The 17,464-nt window shown below is 40.2% G+C and overlaps 1 protein-coding gene and 1 pseudogene across 3 annotated transcripts in view; both read right to left on the bottom strand.

Annotated features, from left to right (window-relative positions):
- The window catches only part of CEP112 (centrosomal protein 112), a 519,949-nt gene extending 511,658 nt beyond the window's left edge, over positions 1-8,291 (bottom strand). Inside the window, exons 1-3 of one of the 3 annotated variants that reach the window (XM_053568366.1) lie at positions 8,175-8,219; positions 7,183-7,305; positions 225-338 (exon numbers count right to left, since the gene is read on the bottom strand). In XM_053568366.1, coding sequence (XP_053424341.1) covers positions 225-338; positions 7,183-7,216 — 148 coding nt within the window. In that variant the 5' untranslated portion in view covers positions 7,217-7,305; positions 8,175-8,219. Of the gene's footprint in view, positions 1-224; positions 343-7,182; positions 7,306-8,174 lie in introns of those variants that run through there. The other 2 variants (XM_053568367.1, XM_053568368.1) reach the window with 2 other exon arrangements.
- A 2,989-nt stretch (positions 8,292-11,280) lies between these two features.
- LOC128571525 (uncharacterized) lies at positions 11,281-11,379 on the bottom strand (annotated as a pseudogene).
- Between the last annotated feature and the right edge of the window lie 6,085 nt (positions 11,380-17,464).

Genomic DNA, 17,464 nt, shown 5'->3' with positions numbered 1-17,464 from the left:
CTATATATAAGCTTATGACATATGAAAAGTGGCATTATAAGATCTTTCCATGGTCTCGTAAAACACTAAATTTCTATTTACCTTTGAACAACTTAAACAATCCTACATTAACAATTGGGGAAATTGTTACTAGAGGAATTTAGCTTTCTTTCCATTGTGACGTTCGTTCATTTGACTAAGACTATAAAGAAAAAAACTTGAATCTAATTTTCAAACAATCTTACCTGACCTATGGGGTAATTTTAGAACAAAGGGCTTCATATCTACAACAAAGTGATCAAATTCTGCATCCAGCTTCTCCCACTTCTCTTCTTCACTTCCCACTTCCATAATCCAATCTGTAAAAGATTTAAAATTAAAACATTAAGGAACCGTATGCTGAAAACTGATGAAAGAGATCAAAGAAAACACATAACAAAGAAAACTCATGATATTTAACTTGTTAATTCTCCCCAAATTGACCTATAGATTTAAGGCAATTCTAATCAAAAGCCAGCAGAATTCTTTGTAGATACAGACAAGCTAGTTCTAAAAATGTGTATGAAAAGGTAAAAAAGCTAGAATAGCCAAAATAACTTTGAAAAAGAACAAAGTTGGAAGACTTACATTACCCTGTTTTAAGATGTACTATAAAGCTACAATAGTCAAGACAATGTAGCATTTGTAAAAGGACAGAGACGGAGGTCAATGGAACAAACTAGAGTCCAGAAATGGACCAACTCAAACATGAACAACTGATGTTCAATAAAGGTGCAATTCATGGAGAAATTAGAAAATAATTTCAAGAAAATATCTACGGTGTTGGAATTGTTGTATATACACTGTCCATGGAGGACCTAGCACTCTGGGAGGTGGAGGCAGGTGGATTGCTTGAGCTTACAAGTTCAAGACCAGTCTGAGCAAAAAGTGAGACCCCCATCTCTACTAAAAATAGAAAAACTGAGGCAAGAGGATCAGGATTGCTTGAGCCTGAGTTGGAGGATGCTGTGAGTTATGACGCCACAGCACTCTATCCAGGGTAACAGCTTGAATCTCTGTCTCAAAAAAAACAAAAAAAATACAGAATCTATGTATGTATAAAAAAATCACAGAACCACCAAAAAAAGTGAATTTGCTATATGTAAATTTAAATTTTTATTCCCACTAAAAACTTAAAATATTGTTTTTCATATTTCTTCCTAATTAGCCAGAAAAATGCTGAATATAATGGGGGTAAACTCCAAAAATCAGAAATCTAGGTTTTGATAAAAATTAAGTTAAAAATACACTCACACTCAATATATATGGACTATGTTACTGTGTGGGTATACCACAGTTTATCCATTCCCAGGTTCCCTTGGGGACACCTGAGCTGTTTTCAGTGTTTGATGATCTAAAAAATAAAGCCACTAAAAACACCACATTTACAGTTTTGTATGAACACAAATTTTTCACATAGGTCAATAGCTGTTTATTTAAATTGTGAAATGCCTCAGTAGGGATGTGGACTACATTCACGCTATACATAGTGCCCAATTTGTCATTTGTTCAATTTACAAATTACATATTTAGGGGAAAGCTCTGTTCTGCTCCATAAGCTATCTTGCTCCACAGACTGCCCTCTCCCAGCTAAACCAGCTTCTAACCTTCACCACAGTGTCTGCCACTTGACTGTCAACAACCTCTTCACAGAAAGTTCCCTCTACCCTGTCTCTGTAAGTAAACTCTAGCTTTCACTTCCTTCATGTCATTGGAAGTGAACCAAGGTATCTCATAAAGTCATGTATTCTCTCTCTCAGGCATTCTCTGTAGTCTTTCTCTCTCTCCACCCACCCCTGCCCAGGAAACACTTGCCTGGATCCATCCTGCCACTTCCTAACTACTTTTCATCCAAGCTCAATCCCAAATCCCCCTCTTACAAGGTTCCAACCATCTAACTCTACCACATACTCCCCATTGTCATCACTATCAACTCACAAGGAAAGCCCCATCTGGTGACAGTGTCACCTCCTTATTTCACTAGATCTTGGTTTACACATGGCAGGACTGGGATCCCTTCATACCGAGACGCCCTCCTAAATTGTCTAGGGAGTTGCTGGAGAAAAATGGCACTGCTTATAGTCAGATAGCTTCCTATGTCACCCAGATCCTCAGGAGCCTTTTGCTACTTCCTACTCCACCCAGCAGTTTTTTTTTTTGTTGTTTTTTTTGGGGTTTTTTTTTTTTTTTGTGTAGAGACAGAGTTTCACTTTATTGCCCTCGGTAGAGTGCCATGGCATCACACAGCTCACAGCAACCTCCAACTCCTGGGCTTAGGCGATTCTCTTGTCTCAGCCTCCCAAGCAGCTGGGACTACAGGCGCCCACCACAACGCCCGGCTATTTTTTTGTTGTTGCAGTTTGGCCAGGGCTGGGTTTGAACCTGCCACCCTCAGCATATGGGGCCGGCGCCCTGCTTACTGAGCCACAGGCACCACCCTACCCAGCAGTTTTTAACACTTTTCTCAGATATCCTAAAGCGGCTTAAACAACTCCTCTCAATTTTATAAATCTCTTACTTCCTGGAAAAAATAATAGTCATGCGGTAATACCAAAAAATGTTATTTCCCCACCTCTCAATTTAATTCTTACAGCAAACATTCTCACCTTCTCTGCTCCTGTATCTACATTAACTCTTTCTTACAACATCACTACCTCTACCCAACATCTATCAATTGCCTCTTCACTATTTCAAATTTTCCATCTCCCCTGACTCCACCCCATGGCCCAGCAGCCCTCATTCTACCATTCCACTGGTAGAATGGTACCTTCTCCACTTCATCAACTTCTATCCAGATCTCATGCCTTGTGAATTACCTCTTCCATCTCCATCACACTACTGAAAATCTTTCAAAGCTCACTAATGCCACACACCGTGATCCCCTATGGTGTGTGGCATACCTACTGGGGGTGGGACACAATTATAAGAGGGACTTTACCTAATGAGTACAATCAATGTAACCTGGTTCAAAAACTAAATAATAATAATAATAATAATAATAATAGGTTACTCACCCTATAAAATAATTTATCACAGGACCCCTCCTATTTTAAGAAATTTACCAGGGACACTCAGAGAACTGGAAGAAACAAACTTACTAACCAACTAATGTCACTGGGAAAAAATAACAAAAAAATATTTCAGAATGGGTGAATGACAGATATCCAGTTAGTTTATCACCCCCAGTCCATCCCTACTCTCCAGGTAACCAGGTGTGGATTGAAGATTGGAGCCTGAGCCCACTGAAACCACAGTGAAAAGGCCCCTACTTGGTGATCCTGTCCACACCAACAGCAGCGAAGATGAATGGCATCCCTGCCTGGATACATCACTCACGTATGCAACCACACAGTGATGGGGAGTGGATGGTCCAACGACACCTAGAATATCCGCACCATCCTACCCTGAAAAAACAGTCTACAACCCTTCCCCAGTCACATACCAGGAGCTGACTGGGTCTATGCATGGCAGAAGCCTGAGGATGAGCAGCAGCAGCGGGGGACTGATTTCTGACTCTTTGCTTTGGACTTTTTCACCTTCCTTCTTTAGTCTTGGGTGTAAGACATGATGAAGGTTGTGGAAAATTTACCCAAAAGGTAACCCAAACTAGAAAAACTGTCAAAATTGTGTTATTGGTTTACTCTTACTATGAATATACAGGAAAGCCTGAAGGTACTTGCATATATAATTACACCCACTATCGGATACGTGTGTCCCCCAATGGACCAGCTGTTTACTACAATCTTTCTGAACCCCCAAAGTGAACTGAATTTGCTATGTGGTACTGATATCCCTAGAAAGATAATAACTCAAGTTATAACAGAAGGAATACCTCAACAAATAATAAAAAAAATTAATAACAATTTTGCAATATATATAAGTATGTGTCTTTTTTATATTTTCAATAATAACTAGAAGTTTTCCACATAGAAATACTACGTTTCTGAAGAATTATTTCTTTTTTTTTTTTTTTTTTTTTGTGGTTTTTGGCCGGGGCTAGGTTTGAACCCGCCACCTCCGGCATATGGGACCGGCGGCGCTCTACTCCTTGAGCCACAGACGCCGCCCTGAAGAATTATTTCTATGTATCTCACATTTTGTGTTGTCATGTTAACTTTAATTCTTTAATTGTTAATGGTATACAATGGATATTTGTATATTGAACTTAAAAAAATAATAAAATAATGGTAAACATTAACAAAAACAAAGTTCACCAATGATCCATTAATCACCAAATCCCTAGGGTTATCTTCAGTTTGTATCTATTTGACATCCCCATGGCATCTTATACTTCTAACAACTCTCTACTTCTAGAACAGTGGCTCTCAACCTTCCTAATGCCACGACCCTCTAATACAGTTCCGATGGGTCGCGACCCACAGTTTGAGACCTGCTGTTCTTTAGAAACTTTTCCCCTTTGATTTCAGTGATTCCACTCACTCCTGGGTCCCCTACTGCCTCTCAGATCATTCCTTCGCAGTCTCTTCATGGCTCTTGCTTCTCTGCCCAACATTAAAATAGGACTCTCCAGTGCCCTCTCCTTAATCTCCTTTAAATTTGACTTTTCACACTCCCCCTGGGTGATTGCATTCAGTTCCATAACTTTAAGTATTAACTTCATGTCATTCACTCTTAATTTTATGTCAAACTCCAAACTCTCTTTGCAACACCAGACTGATGTTACAACAGCCTCCCAGACCTATTCACAAATGTCCTTTTGTTCTTCCCCATAAATCTGTTTTACCATGTTATACTATGCTTCCTAGCATCATCATCTACTTCATCCCCCCTGCTAGACGTTTCTGTGTTCCATAAACCAATACCTCAACAAATACTCAGAAATGTCCAAATCTGCCTACTTCTCTCTGCTACCTGCCACCAGCTCACATAAAGACCTACCCACCACTTACCCAACCTGCTGCAGCAGCCTCACGACCTGTGTCTCCTTGCTGTCCGTCGTTTTCTGTTTGAATCCATTTTCCTCACTGGCACAAGAATGAGTTTCCTGATGACATAACTAAGCCTATCACTCCCTGATTAAAAATCTCTCATGTCTGCCTACAATAGAATACTATCCAAACACAACCTCAGCCATGCAAGTACCTTTGCATTTAGGCCTATCCCTCACCCCTCCACACACGCATTTATACCTAACTACGCCAACCCACCAAAGACCACTTCACTCTTGTCACAATGAACTCCTCACCATTCTTCAAGCACTCCAAGCCCTTATCTGATCCCACACCCTTCTCAAAGGCTGTCTCCTCTGCCTGAAGTCTCAAATGTCACTTCTAAGCGAAGCTGATCCTCCTTACCCTATACTTGTTGTTGTTCCATTCTGTGTGTAACCTGCCCACATCTGTGTAACAGTATTTATCATGCTGTTATTTTTCTTACACATCTGTGTACTATTTACACATCTTCCACCATCTGTGAGATCCTCCTAGAAAGCAGGGACCGTGACTAATAATTTTTGTAGGTACCTAACGTATTACCTAGGTCACAGTAAAAGCAGAGGAGCTGATTACTTACAAATGCTAAAAAACAGATTAATGTCCCATTTGTACATACTTGTTTGTTTGTTTAATGCTTCTAAAAATTAAACAGATCTTCCAGAATATGAATACTGCATTCCCCTAATTCCATTTACCAAAATTGGTCATCCTGCCTTCTGCATTATGGTAGGAGAAACATATTTTCAAATTCAAGACTTAAGTAAAACACATCTAATTAGATGCATTTTCTGATTAGTTGGTTAGCTAGGTTTTTTTTCTTTTTGTTGGTTTTATTTGTTTTGTTTTACATCCCTGCAATATATTCTATGTACTTGGTAACCACTGCTGGATGTTAGATCATAAGGATGAAAAACCGCCATTCAAATGGATGAACGAACCAATGGAAATTCGTAAACCCGGATAAACCCCCAGGCTTAAACAGTGTATCCCACCTATATACTCAAATATCTGTTTTACAGCATCCATAGCTGTGGCTAAACAAAAAGATTCCTCATAATCACTAATTCTCAGTAAATCCTTTGACATTGGTAGTAAATGATAATGTTTAATGTTAGAGGAAATGAAAACTCAACAGTTAAATGACTCACTCAAAATCATGAAATTAAGCCCAAAGCTCAAATTAAACTTCGGAAAACCCTAGCTCTCAGACCCATTATATCTAACCACTGGGCTGTTCACATATAAGTCAGCAATATCAACTAATAAAAAAGTATCCTGTGGCTCAGTGAGTAGGGCGCCGGCCCCATATACCAAGGGTGGTGGGTTCAAACCCAGCCCCGGCCAAACTGCAACAACAACAACAAAAAAAAAAATAGCAGGGCATTGTGGTGGGTGCCTGTAGTCCCAGCTGCTCCGGAGGCTGAGGCAAGAGAATCTCGTAAGCCCAAGAGCTGGAGGTTGCTGTGACTCCTGTGAAGTCATGGCACTCTACCAAGGGCAGTAGTGAGATTCTGTCTCTACAAAAATTTAAAAAAAAAAAAAAAAGTATCTTGAAGAGTAGAAAGGCAATTTGAATTGCTATAATGACATGTGATACTTGAGTGTACATTAAAAAAGAGAGAGATAAAAAAGGAAAGTGATATTTGGTAAAAGCTAAAACTCTCCTTATGCCTTCAAGGAATTCTTGCTACACAAATTACACCTTATAAACAAATTATAGCTTCTTCCAGCTAGTCAAAAAGCTTTATGCCATTTATGAGACTTGCAGCCTTAAGTTACCAGAATTGAAAAATAAGTAAAGCTACGTACATCTTTAACTTAGGCATAAAGTTCTGACAGTATGTCTTACAGTTATGGAAGTTAATTTAAAAGTAAAGAAAGAATTGGGTGCCTCTTGCTTATAATCTATATTTAGATTATGCCTCTTATTTAACTCACTGGCACTGTCTTTTCATAAATCTGGGTTTTTGCAGACACCCATAAAATGGGCTAAGACGGTCTCAAGATGCTTAGCTGCCAAACAAGTCAGCATAAGGAAGCCATGACTGCTAAATAAAGAATACACTTCACACATACTCCCCTTGCCAAATACAAAAAAACGTGCTCCTGAAAGTTGTGCTAAAACCATTTTGTTCAATCCAATCACACTTTAAACATATTGTGGGTCATTAAAAAAAATTTTAAATGTCAACAAATTAAAAAGGTTTACCGGTGCACGTTTTATCTCCCTTACACATCTGCATGTTTTGACAGGAGACATCCCTGACGGTGCCAACAGCACGCAGTCCTGGTGTATTCTCTGGTTCGCCCCACCAGACAGGCACTGTCTCCACTGCCAATTCAGAGGAAGCTCAGGCTTAGCCAAGGGAAGTAACTGACAGAGGTTCCGACGGAAAGTGACAGCTGGGCCTGAACACCATGCACCAATTACCATGCTCTCCACTTCGCTGCAGCCTGACCCCTGGGAAGAGTGGCATTTCACGTGCCTCTGCTATCCTATTTTTACTCATCTTTAAATATTTAAGACAAATAACAAAAAAAATAGCCACGCAGTATCAGAACAAAAACTGTTTGGATTTGCTTAGGTCATTCCATTGAACAATTTTTTAAAAACTGTAATAATAAACTCAGAAACACTGGGTAGCTCCTGACAAGCCATGATGCTGGAAAACAGCCTTTCCAAGCGGTCTGTTTCTACAAACTAACGCAGCGGACAAGGATTCCGCTCCGAGAGGGATTTGAAAACTGCAGCGGTGCCGCTCCTAGCCGTCACTTCCTCGGCCGGCGTGGGCAGCTGGCGGGGTCGGCCTGCGCTGCCCACCCCGGCCCAGGCCAGGCCGCTCCCCTGCCCTGTCCGGGACACAGATTTCTTTCCACAGCGACCAACCCTTTGGTCAGATTTCTGGACCATGTCACGCTGACCAGCCCCCCCGGCTGATCAAACTTTACTGAGAACTTTCCCAACCCGTTCCGGACTGGATTTCACTCAAGTGACACGCCGCTGGCTGCGTCGAGGCGCCCCCCGGCCCCGGCGCCACCGGGCGCGCGCCCCTCAGGCGGGGAGAACGGGCCCGGAGCCCGCGGGCGACGCCCTCCCGGAACGAGCCCGCACGGGCTGGGCGGCCGCCATCCCGCGCAAAATTCCACCCGAGAACCTGGTGGGAGAGGGCGGGGAAGGGAAATGAGGGAAAAAACGAGAACCTGTCGCCCCCACACGCAAGCCTTCCGCTCGGTTGCTGCCGCCGCCGCTGCCAAACGGTTTCAAACACTTGCCGGCCGCTGGGTCGCCACCGCCCAGCAGCCCGGGGGCGGGCACTTCCGAGCTCGCATTTCCCCGCCCCCTCGTCCCCCCTACTCCGACCGCGGCTGGTGCGCGGCGCCGTTGCCGTGGCGACGCTCGGCGCTGCAGCTACCACAGCCCCCAACACGCCGAGGGCGGAGACTTGCGCGCTGGCGTTTCACCGCCCTCCGGCGGCGGCGTACGCGCGGCGCCGTTGCCACAGCGACGCTACGCCCCCACCCCACCCCACCCCCCCTCCCCCCCACGTTGTGCAGCCTCCCGGATTGCTTTCTGGGATAACTTGGTGGCTGGATGGCTGAGTGGTGCTGTCCTCCGGCCTCCGGCGCAAAGAATAGCTTGTGAACACTTTAGGGGCGGTGGAGAAAGGCTGAGTAAAATTGCTGGAGGATGTTCATAGAAAAGGGGGTGCCCATTATTTGCAGAGGCGTCAATTGAATGAGACTAAAAAAGTGAAAACTCTCTCCCTCCTGTCTCGCCACTCCGCCGGAAATAAGGGTAGATTAAATGGGAAATAAGCAATATTTTTTTTCTTTTTTAAGTTCGGAACTATCCAAGGTCTGAAAAAATTAATCCCAAATTCTGAAGGTCCTAGAATAAAAAGGCTGTGTGGTTACCAGTTCTGTAAAGACCGGCAACATCAAGGGTACAATGTATTTTTGCCCCTCCCAAGAAGTTTCATCCACCTCAAGGACAGTCTGCACATCTGCGCTGCTGTGTTGCAGAGTTCTCTTTGTCTTCTGTTACTCTTCCAGAGAAGCTCTGAGCTAAATGAGTTTAAAAAGCATACAGAAACAAAATTGAAATTGTAAAAACACTCACTTAAATAAGATTCAGTTTACCACTGTTTTTCATCTAATTTCACAATAGGATTCCTTCTGCAGTATCTTTGCAGTATGCTCAGTGTGACGCCAAATCTGACATAAGCACAGCTTGAAGTATCTATTCAATTTTCCATAAAGAAGGCAGAAGACCCATTCGTTCATAACTAGTTACTTTCAAGCTTCAAAAGAGAAGTAAGGATCTTTTTCAAATTCATCCCACTGGAAGCAAACACCAACATTCTTCATTGTTTCAGACACAAATCGTGCTAAGGAAAAGAAAAGGTACAGAATGCTTTTAACAATGTTTACTTTTCAAAAGCGTATTTGAACTTTTGACCATATTTGACCATGGACCATAATTGACCATGTTTATAGCTAAGAAATGATCTAGAATGCAGATGGTTTGCATGAAGAATCAAAGATGCAGAACCCAAGCATTCAGGCAATGAATTCAATTCATGCAATTCATGCAATTGCAAGAATTTTACCAGTCGGTGAAGACTTGCAAGATATATAAACTTCAGCTTCCTAATCCCAGGTAGGAATATCGATCAAAGGATACAAAATTTCAATTAGACGGAATAAGATCAAGAAATCTATTGTGCAACATGGTGACTGTAACAAAAATGTATTGTATATTTTTAATTACTAAGAAAGTAGATTTTAAGTATTGTCACAAAACTGATAAGTATATGAGGTAATATGTATGTTAATATATGTATATTTATTAATATATGTAAAATATACATATATACAAATTTTTATGCAAAGGAAAACATAAAGGTAATACATAGGAGGTTTTTACTTATTTATGTTATACATATGTAGCAGGGATGCCAACTTGAGCCTCAGCTATGTTCACCTTAGAATTCAAGCCTTGAATACATGTATGTTATGTTTAGAAGACTGGTAGACAATGTTCTTTTGGAATCTCCTTACCCGAGAACCAAAGAATCTCCTAGAAAACATGTAAGTCACCTAAGGAGATGGTAAACAGCTCTGGTTCAAAGACAGTGTGCAAACATTGAGGCAGAGGTGATGGTATGGAAAGGACAGTGCTGGCTATGGGTTGTCCACAGTCTTTCTTCCTAACAGTGATTCCTTCCTGAGAGTGATTCCTAACCTCAAGAGGCGAAGAACTTCCTTTGAGAATCTTAAAATGCTGTAATTCTCCCCCCATACATCTCCACCAACAAATACTCACATGTACGAAAATGTATGTACAGACCAAAGGGCTCCCATAATTTCTTATTTATTTATTTATTTGAGACAGAGTCTCACTCTGTCGCCCTCAGTAGAGTGCTGTGGTGTTACAGCTCACAGCAACCTCAAACTCTTGGGCTTAAGCCATTCTCTTGCCTCAGCCTCCCAAGTAGCCCATAGTTTCTGATGTATGTCCACTGAGCCTATGTTAAGAACCTGTGCCCCACATGGACTTGATATCCATTTAGACATTGAGAATTGAAGTCATAAGCAACATCTGTGTCCATACTTTCTGGAGCTGACAAATCAAAATTGACATTATTGTCCTTAATGCTGAGCTCTAGCATCCTCGAGGCAAACATTAGTGAAAAGTAGCACCAGCAGGGATGCCTTCATCAAGCATCAGAGCAGGAAATGAAAAGAAATGTAATAGCCTCACAGCTACACAGACTTGGAGAAACATAAATGATGCACACCATACAGCAATTCAATATAATAAAAAAAACATCCATGAGACTCACCCTAGGGGCCTCTAGAAATATTTAGAAAGAAATTGCTGGAGTCAAAGTTCATTAATATCTAGTCATAGAGGATAATTTGTCATAAATTATCCTTCATAAAGGATAATTTGTCAACTCAGTAAACATTTATCGAACACAATTAGTCCAATCAGATATGGTCAGGAGATTGGATGTCCCATTGTATAAACACGGCTTCATTAGCTCACTTTTGTGCTTCAGGGAGAGGTTGCGGTTACTTTCTCAGAGAAGGGAACCAGTGGGTGAGTTACCAAAAATTGTTGCAACTACAATGAAGCTCCAGGAGTTGTGAGAACAGAGATAAGTTTCCACTCTCCAAAAGTTTACTATATAGTAGGAGATAATAAGACAAATGTCAAACAACCATAGTTAGAGTGAGATTTTCTCACCTGGCTCAAAAGGTATATAAATAATACGTTATGGAACAGGAGGAGAAAAGGAAAACAAAGTACCGTGATTATAAAGTCAGTATAGGAAAATATATTTTAAACTGGTAAGAACAGATACTACACTTGATCTTAGCCAAAAGGCTGAGAAGCAATTGGGAAAATATATTTTAAAAAGATAATGAAATTAAAACATTATTTCCATTGAAAAATGTTATTTCCTAATAGTTACAAATGACTGAAAGGAAAGTAGAAGGTTTATTTCAAAAACAAATAACCTTTTACCTCAATTTTTACAATTCAAATGGTAACATTATTGACGATGATAAAATTAAACAGGCCCCTAAAAAATAAACTGTTTTTCTTTCCTGGGTGGAAAGTTAATTATGCTATACGTCTCATATTGAAAGGGACCTACTTATTTTCAAAATGTGAACTCACAATTCAGAATTAGTCTAGATAAGGAACAATATGAACTCAATTGATCTCTACACAAAATGTGGGAAAATGTGAACTTCTACTAATTGGAAGGATAATTATTCATATCTAAACTGAACTAGATTTCTAGACTTACATTTTGTTATAAGCATTAAAACTGTATATTTGAAACGCTTGCTTAATAAAATTAGTCACTATAATAGAGATTACTAGATTACCTTCTCTCTTATGTCAAATGTAAATCTGATACAACAACTTACTTGTCTTAACCTTAAATTATATACTTGTAAAACTTAATATGTTCTATAAAGACATTTTTTTAATGCCTTAATTGCTCTGAAGATCAATACCAAAAGCATAAGTTTATACTCTAAACATAGAAAGTGAGTTCAGCTCGGTGCCCATAGCTCAGTGGTTAGGGCACCAGCCATATACCCCAAGGCTGGCAGATTCGAACCCAGCCCAGGCCTGCTAAAACAACAATGACAACTGCAACAACAAAAAAATAGCCAGGCATGGTGGCAGGTGCCTGTAGTCCCAGCTACTTGGGAGGCTAAAGCAATTTGAGTTGGAGGTTGCTGTGAGCTATGAACCAAGGCACTCTACCAAGGGCGACGTACTGAGACTCTGTCTCAAAAATAAAAAAAAGTGAATTACAAAATACTGTAATTTATAAATCGTAATGTCATTTTCAATACTTCCCATACACACATCAAAAGGAAAACAACTTATGAGAATAAGAATATAAATAAAATGTGGACAATGATTCTCTATGTAAAGGAATTAAAGATGGTTTAGGTCCTATCAGTTGTACTCCTTTAATATTTATCTTGAAATCTCTCCAAAAATAACCCTATTTTGCAAAATACTGGCACAAAATGATGATATTCACTGTACTTTTCTCCCATAAAACATTTTAGACTCAAGGTTTCAACAACTCCACTGTGGATTTATCTGGAAATTTGAAGGAGTGTGAGTAAAAAACACATTAAAAAGTAAGTACAAGACCCAAGGACAAATGTTGGGGATATTGAAGCGCTGTGGAATCATGGTGGTAGATTATTAGGCAGCAATTTCCACTCACTGTCTAAAAGTAATCAAGAGTTAACTTAATAGAGAAATAAAATTTTACTTCCTAAACTAGGCTTTTGCATTGCATATTTTTTCAGATTTTGTAAGTTTTTATGCTATTATAAGGAAATTGGAAAATACTGGAAGGTTTTAAGAAGACAATTAAAAAGTATATTTAATCCTTCCATTAAGGAATAATAATCACTATTAACATTTTACATACTTAAATCTTTATATCTATCACCATTTTAAATGTCCATTTATTATTCCATCATTTGAATATAACATAATTCACTTAATTATTCTCCTGTGGTTATGAATCTTTTGCTCTTATAAATAATGTCACAATAAATGCCTTTGAATATATATAAATGTTGGTTGAAGCTTTAACTATCTCCATAAAAGAAATTCCTATGGGCTTAAAAAAACATTAAGGCTTTTGATCAGTACTGACAAATTGCTTGCTGAAAGTATTTTGCAAATTTGCAATCCTGCTCAATGGTCTGTGGAGTAGCTATCTCATATTAACAATTTTTTAGATCTGTGCTAGTTGTATGTTTTTGCAAAAAAAAATCCCTTTTGAGTTATATTTTCCACAATTAGAAAAGTTGAAATATTTAAATACCTCTATTAATCCTTGCTTTCTTCTGCAGAGTAGCTCTTTTCTCCTTTGTCTATTTTTGTGGAATTTGCATGATATATACATATACATGTAAATATATAGATATGGATATTTCCATATTTTTCATTTATTCTTTCAAAACTAGCAATGACTCTGTACATGGTGCTTATAAACTGGTATTCTAATCAAATTTCAATCAGTGACTCAGTTTTGCATTAAGATACTCTGTATCATTAGAATGAAGTAATTGAATGATTTTTAGATATCAAGATGGAAAAAAATTTATAAATACCAAGAATTATTATTACTATTATTGAGAGATAAATATCAGAACAACCCTGTGCCCAGTAAATTCCTTGAACTGGATGGGAAATAATTCAGAACTTTCTATTTACAGATTACAAAAGCATGTTATACCACAAATGGATGCAATAAAGGGTAGAAATCAAGGACTGTAAAGCATATTTTCCTCACCACTGAAAAAAGAGTCACTGCCAGGCTCAGCGCCTACAGCACAGTGGTTACGGTGCCGGCCACATACACCCAGGCTGGCAGGTTTGAACCCTACCCAGGCCAGCTAACCAACAAGGACAACTGCAACAAAAGATAGCTGGGCATCATGGTGTGAAGGAGCACAGTCCACTGCACCCTGGTAGGTGAATCAGTCTCATTTGTGCTCCTTGAAGTTATGAGACCCTGAGAAGGGACATTTCAGTACTTGGGCTAGGTGTGAATTTGGGGGGGATATTCTCCCACAGCTCACATAAGCGGCTTTGCTGAAAAATGCAGGCAGTCACACCTTGAAGGAAAGAATGTCCTGAGGGCTCTCACTAAGTCATAGCTGGAGACAGATCATCGGCCTCAGGCAATGGACCATTGCACTTAATCCCCTACCTCTATTTACACAAAAACTTTCAGTTAATCATATAGAGAAGAAGGCAAACAGAACAGACAACCCTGCCCTTTGTGGTTCATCTCCATTGCTGTTTATCTCTAAACAAGATAGTCTTGGTTTAGAAAGGTGTGTACGTACTTTGCTGGATTAACTCTGATAAGGCATCTTTACCTTTTGTCTTCCTTGTTCTTGGATTATTTCTATCTGATGATTTTGGGTATATAAGAATGTGAATAAGAACGGCCATTTGGTGCTGTGCCTGAGCGAGCACCAGCCAATCCCTTAATAAATCATCATTTCATCTGCAGTGTCTGCCTCCGTGTCTCTGACTCGGCCAGTGGACAGCAACAGTGGTGGGCACCTGTAGTCCCAGCTACTTGGGAGGCTGAGGCAAGAGAATCACTTGAGCCCAAGAGTTTGAGGTTGCTGTGAGCTGTGACACCACAGCACTCCACTGAGGGCAACATAGTGAGATTCTGTCTCAAAAAAAAAGGTCACTGCCCTTAGGATAGTGATTCTGAATTTCTTCCTTATATCAGAACTAAGCAATATTCACCATTTCATCAATCCTTCTGCTATCTACTCTATCCTACTTTCTTGGGGTAATTTCATGTAATAGACTGTTAACAGAGCTAAACTGGCTGTTCTTCCTCCCTTCTTCAATAATATATATATTGCCATGTTGTCCAGAAAGTGTCCAGAGAAACTAGCAATAGAGGGCACTTCCTAGCCGCACCTGGGTAACAATCGTTCCTACCAACCTGTCTTAGCATAGGGCTGCACAATCTCAATTTTTGAGTTCAAATGTTTCTTTTTTTTTTTTTTGTAGAGACAGAGTCTCACCATACCGCCCTCGGGTAGAGTGCCGTGACATCACACAGCTCACAGCAACCTCTAACTCTTGGGCTTACGCGATTCTCTTGCCTCAGCCTCCCGAGCAGCTGGGACCACAGGCGCCCGCCACAACGCCCGGCTATTTTTTTGTTGCAGTTTGGCCGGGGCTGGGTTTGAACCCGCCACCCTCGGCATATGGGGCCGGCGCCCTACTCACTGAGCCACAGGCGCCGCCCAGAGTTCAAATGTTTCTAAGAAGACAACGGGAAAAGTCCTAGCTTAATTAGCTGTGTAAGAATGATACAAAAGACATAGTTTTGAGGTTTGGACATCTGGTTCTGTCACTCATTAATTTTGTCACCTGGGTAAACCAAGTTATGTAACCTCCTTGAGTTTCAGTTTATCTTCCTTATGAATTAACAGAGGTGATATGTGTGGAAAACTTTGCCCGGTGTCTGAATTAAGGAGACTTCAATACCAAGTCATCTTGTCTTTCCCAACTGTTTTTCCAGCACTTTGAAAAGCAGCAGATACCACTAGGAGGCAGCAATAGCACATAGGGTACCGCTGAACTTGGTGACAGGCAACCTGGAGAGCTGAGCATTCAAGAAGAAAAACATTTGAAATGAGGAATCTATTTATGGGACTAAATGAACCAAATAATCACTAAATAGAGGTACTGCAACCGGGCAGTTTCTACTGATTGGGGTCCTGTAATCCAAATTGCCTCTTCAGGTTCCAAAAATAGCAGATTTTCATTTCTGTGAAAATATCCTTAAATTAGAAGAATCAGTACTATTTTCTAAGCTCTGAAGTCTACTCTGATTATCTTTTCAGGGATGCAAGCTTATCCAACACCCCAAGATGACTTCCAGCGAATAAAATGGTGCAAATAGCCATCCTCACCAAACTCATCTTCCAGGAGCTTCTTTGTAGAATAGGCTGGGGAGGGGAGTGGTATTGGATAGGTACTGTGGGTTTAAAATGGAAGTGCCTGCATGTAAACTTTTGCCACAATGAATATCTGGCGCTACCAAAACAGAGATCTTTAATATTAAATAAATATTCATTTTTTCATCAACATTTTATAGTTTTCAGCATAGAGGTCTTTTACCTCCTTGGTTAAATTTATTCCAAAGTATTTTTTATAGCTATAATGAATGGGATTGAATGTTTTCTTGATTTCTTTTTCAGAGAGCTTGTTATTAGTATATAGAAATGCTATACAAAATTATTTTTATGTGTTAATTTTATATTCTAGAACTTTACTGAATTTATTAGCTCTGACATATCTTTTTTAATTTAAAAACAACAAAAGTAGTTATGAAAGCATTTGTAACAAAAGAGAGGATAATAAAACAAAATTCTCCCTTTTTCCAGAGCAAATACAATGAGCATATGTGGGTCAGGGGAAACAGCTCTAAAAGTTTTATTGCTCTTAGGTAGAAAGAAGGGAAGGCCAATTTTAAAATTAACATGTGACAAGTTAAAGAAAACACTGGTTCTAAAGCTTTGTGCTTTGTAGTGAGGAAATGCAGGGTGGATGGCCCTCTTGTTCAGTAAAATCCCTAAACAGGGCTTTGGGTTTAGAAGGGGGAAACATCACAGCCTCTCAAACTCTACCTTTAATACTTAGGCACACAGACACACACACAGAGTCTGGAACGAAAGAGTTGAGGAAGAAAGGTAAAATTGTTTTTAAAAGTTAGGTAATGGGAAATTGGAGCTCTTGAACGTCAGCCTAGGAAGGCCCAGGACCACCCTGGTTTCTTCAAAAGGAGGTGGAGTAGGGAAGGGTCTTGGAGAAGAGATCTGGGTCCCACCACATGGAATTGGGTCAAGTTCCAAGGAAGGGATAGGTGAGGACATATGTATGGGGAACAGAGACTTTAAAAGTAGTGATGGGGGGCAGCGCCTGTGGCTCAGTGGGTAGAGCACTGGCCTCATATACCTAAGGTGGCAGGTTCGAACCCCGCCCTGGCCAAACTGCAACAAAAACATAGCCAGGCATTGTGGCGGCACCTGTAGTCCCAGCTACTCAGGAGGCTGAGGCAAAAGAATTGCCTAAGCCCAGGAGTTGGAGGTTGCTGTGAGCCGTGATGCCACAACACTCTACTGAGGATGATAAAGTGAGACTCTGTCTCTTAAAAAAAAAAAAAAGTAGTGATGGGTAGTATATAGTGCAGATGAAAAAGGTAAATAACTGTCCAGGACTCTCGTGAAAACAGACACCAAAGACGTGGCTCTATAGCTGGAAGAGAGGTAACAGGAAGATTTTTTTGTTTTTTGTTTATTTCAGAGAGCATCTCACTCTATGGCCCTGCCTGAAATGCAGTGAGTGGCATCATCCTAGCTCACAGAAACCTCAAACTTCTGCGCTC

Source organism: Nycticebus coucang, chromosome 18, assembly GCF_027406575.1.
Source record: "Nycticebus coucang isolate mNycCou1 chromosome 18, mNycCou1.pri, whole genome shotgun sequence".
Classification (NCBI taxonomy): domain Eukaryota; kingdom Metazoa; phylum Chordata; class Mammalia; order Primates; family Lorisidae; genus Nycticebus; species Nycticebus coucang.
The sequence above is the reverse complement of the archived record's forward strand: the minus strand, read 5'-3'. Positions and strand labels throughout refer to the sequence as shown.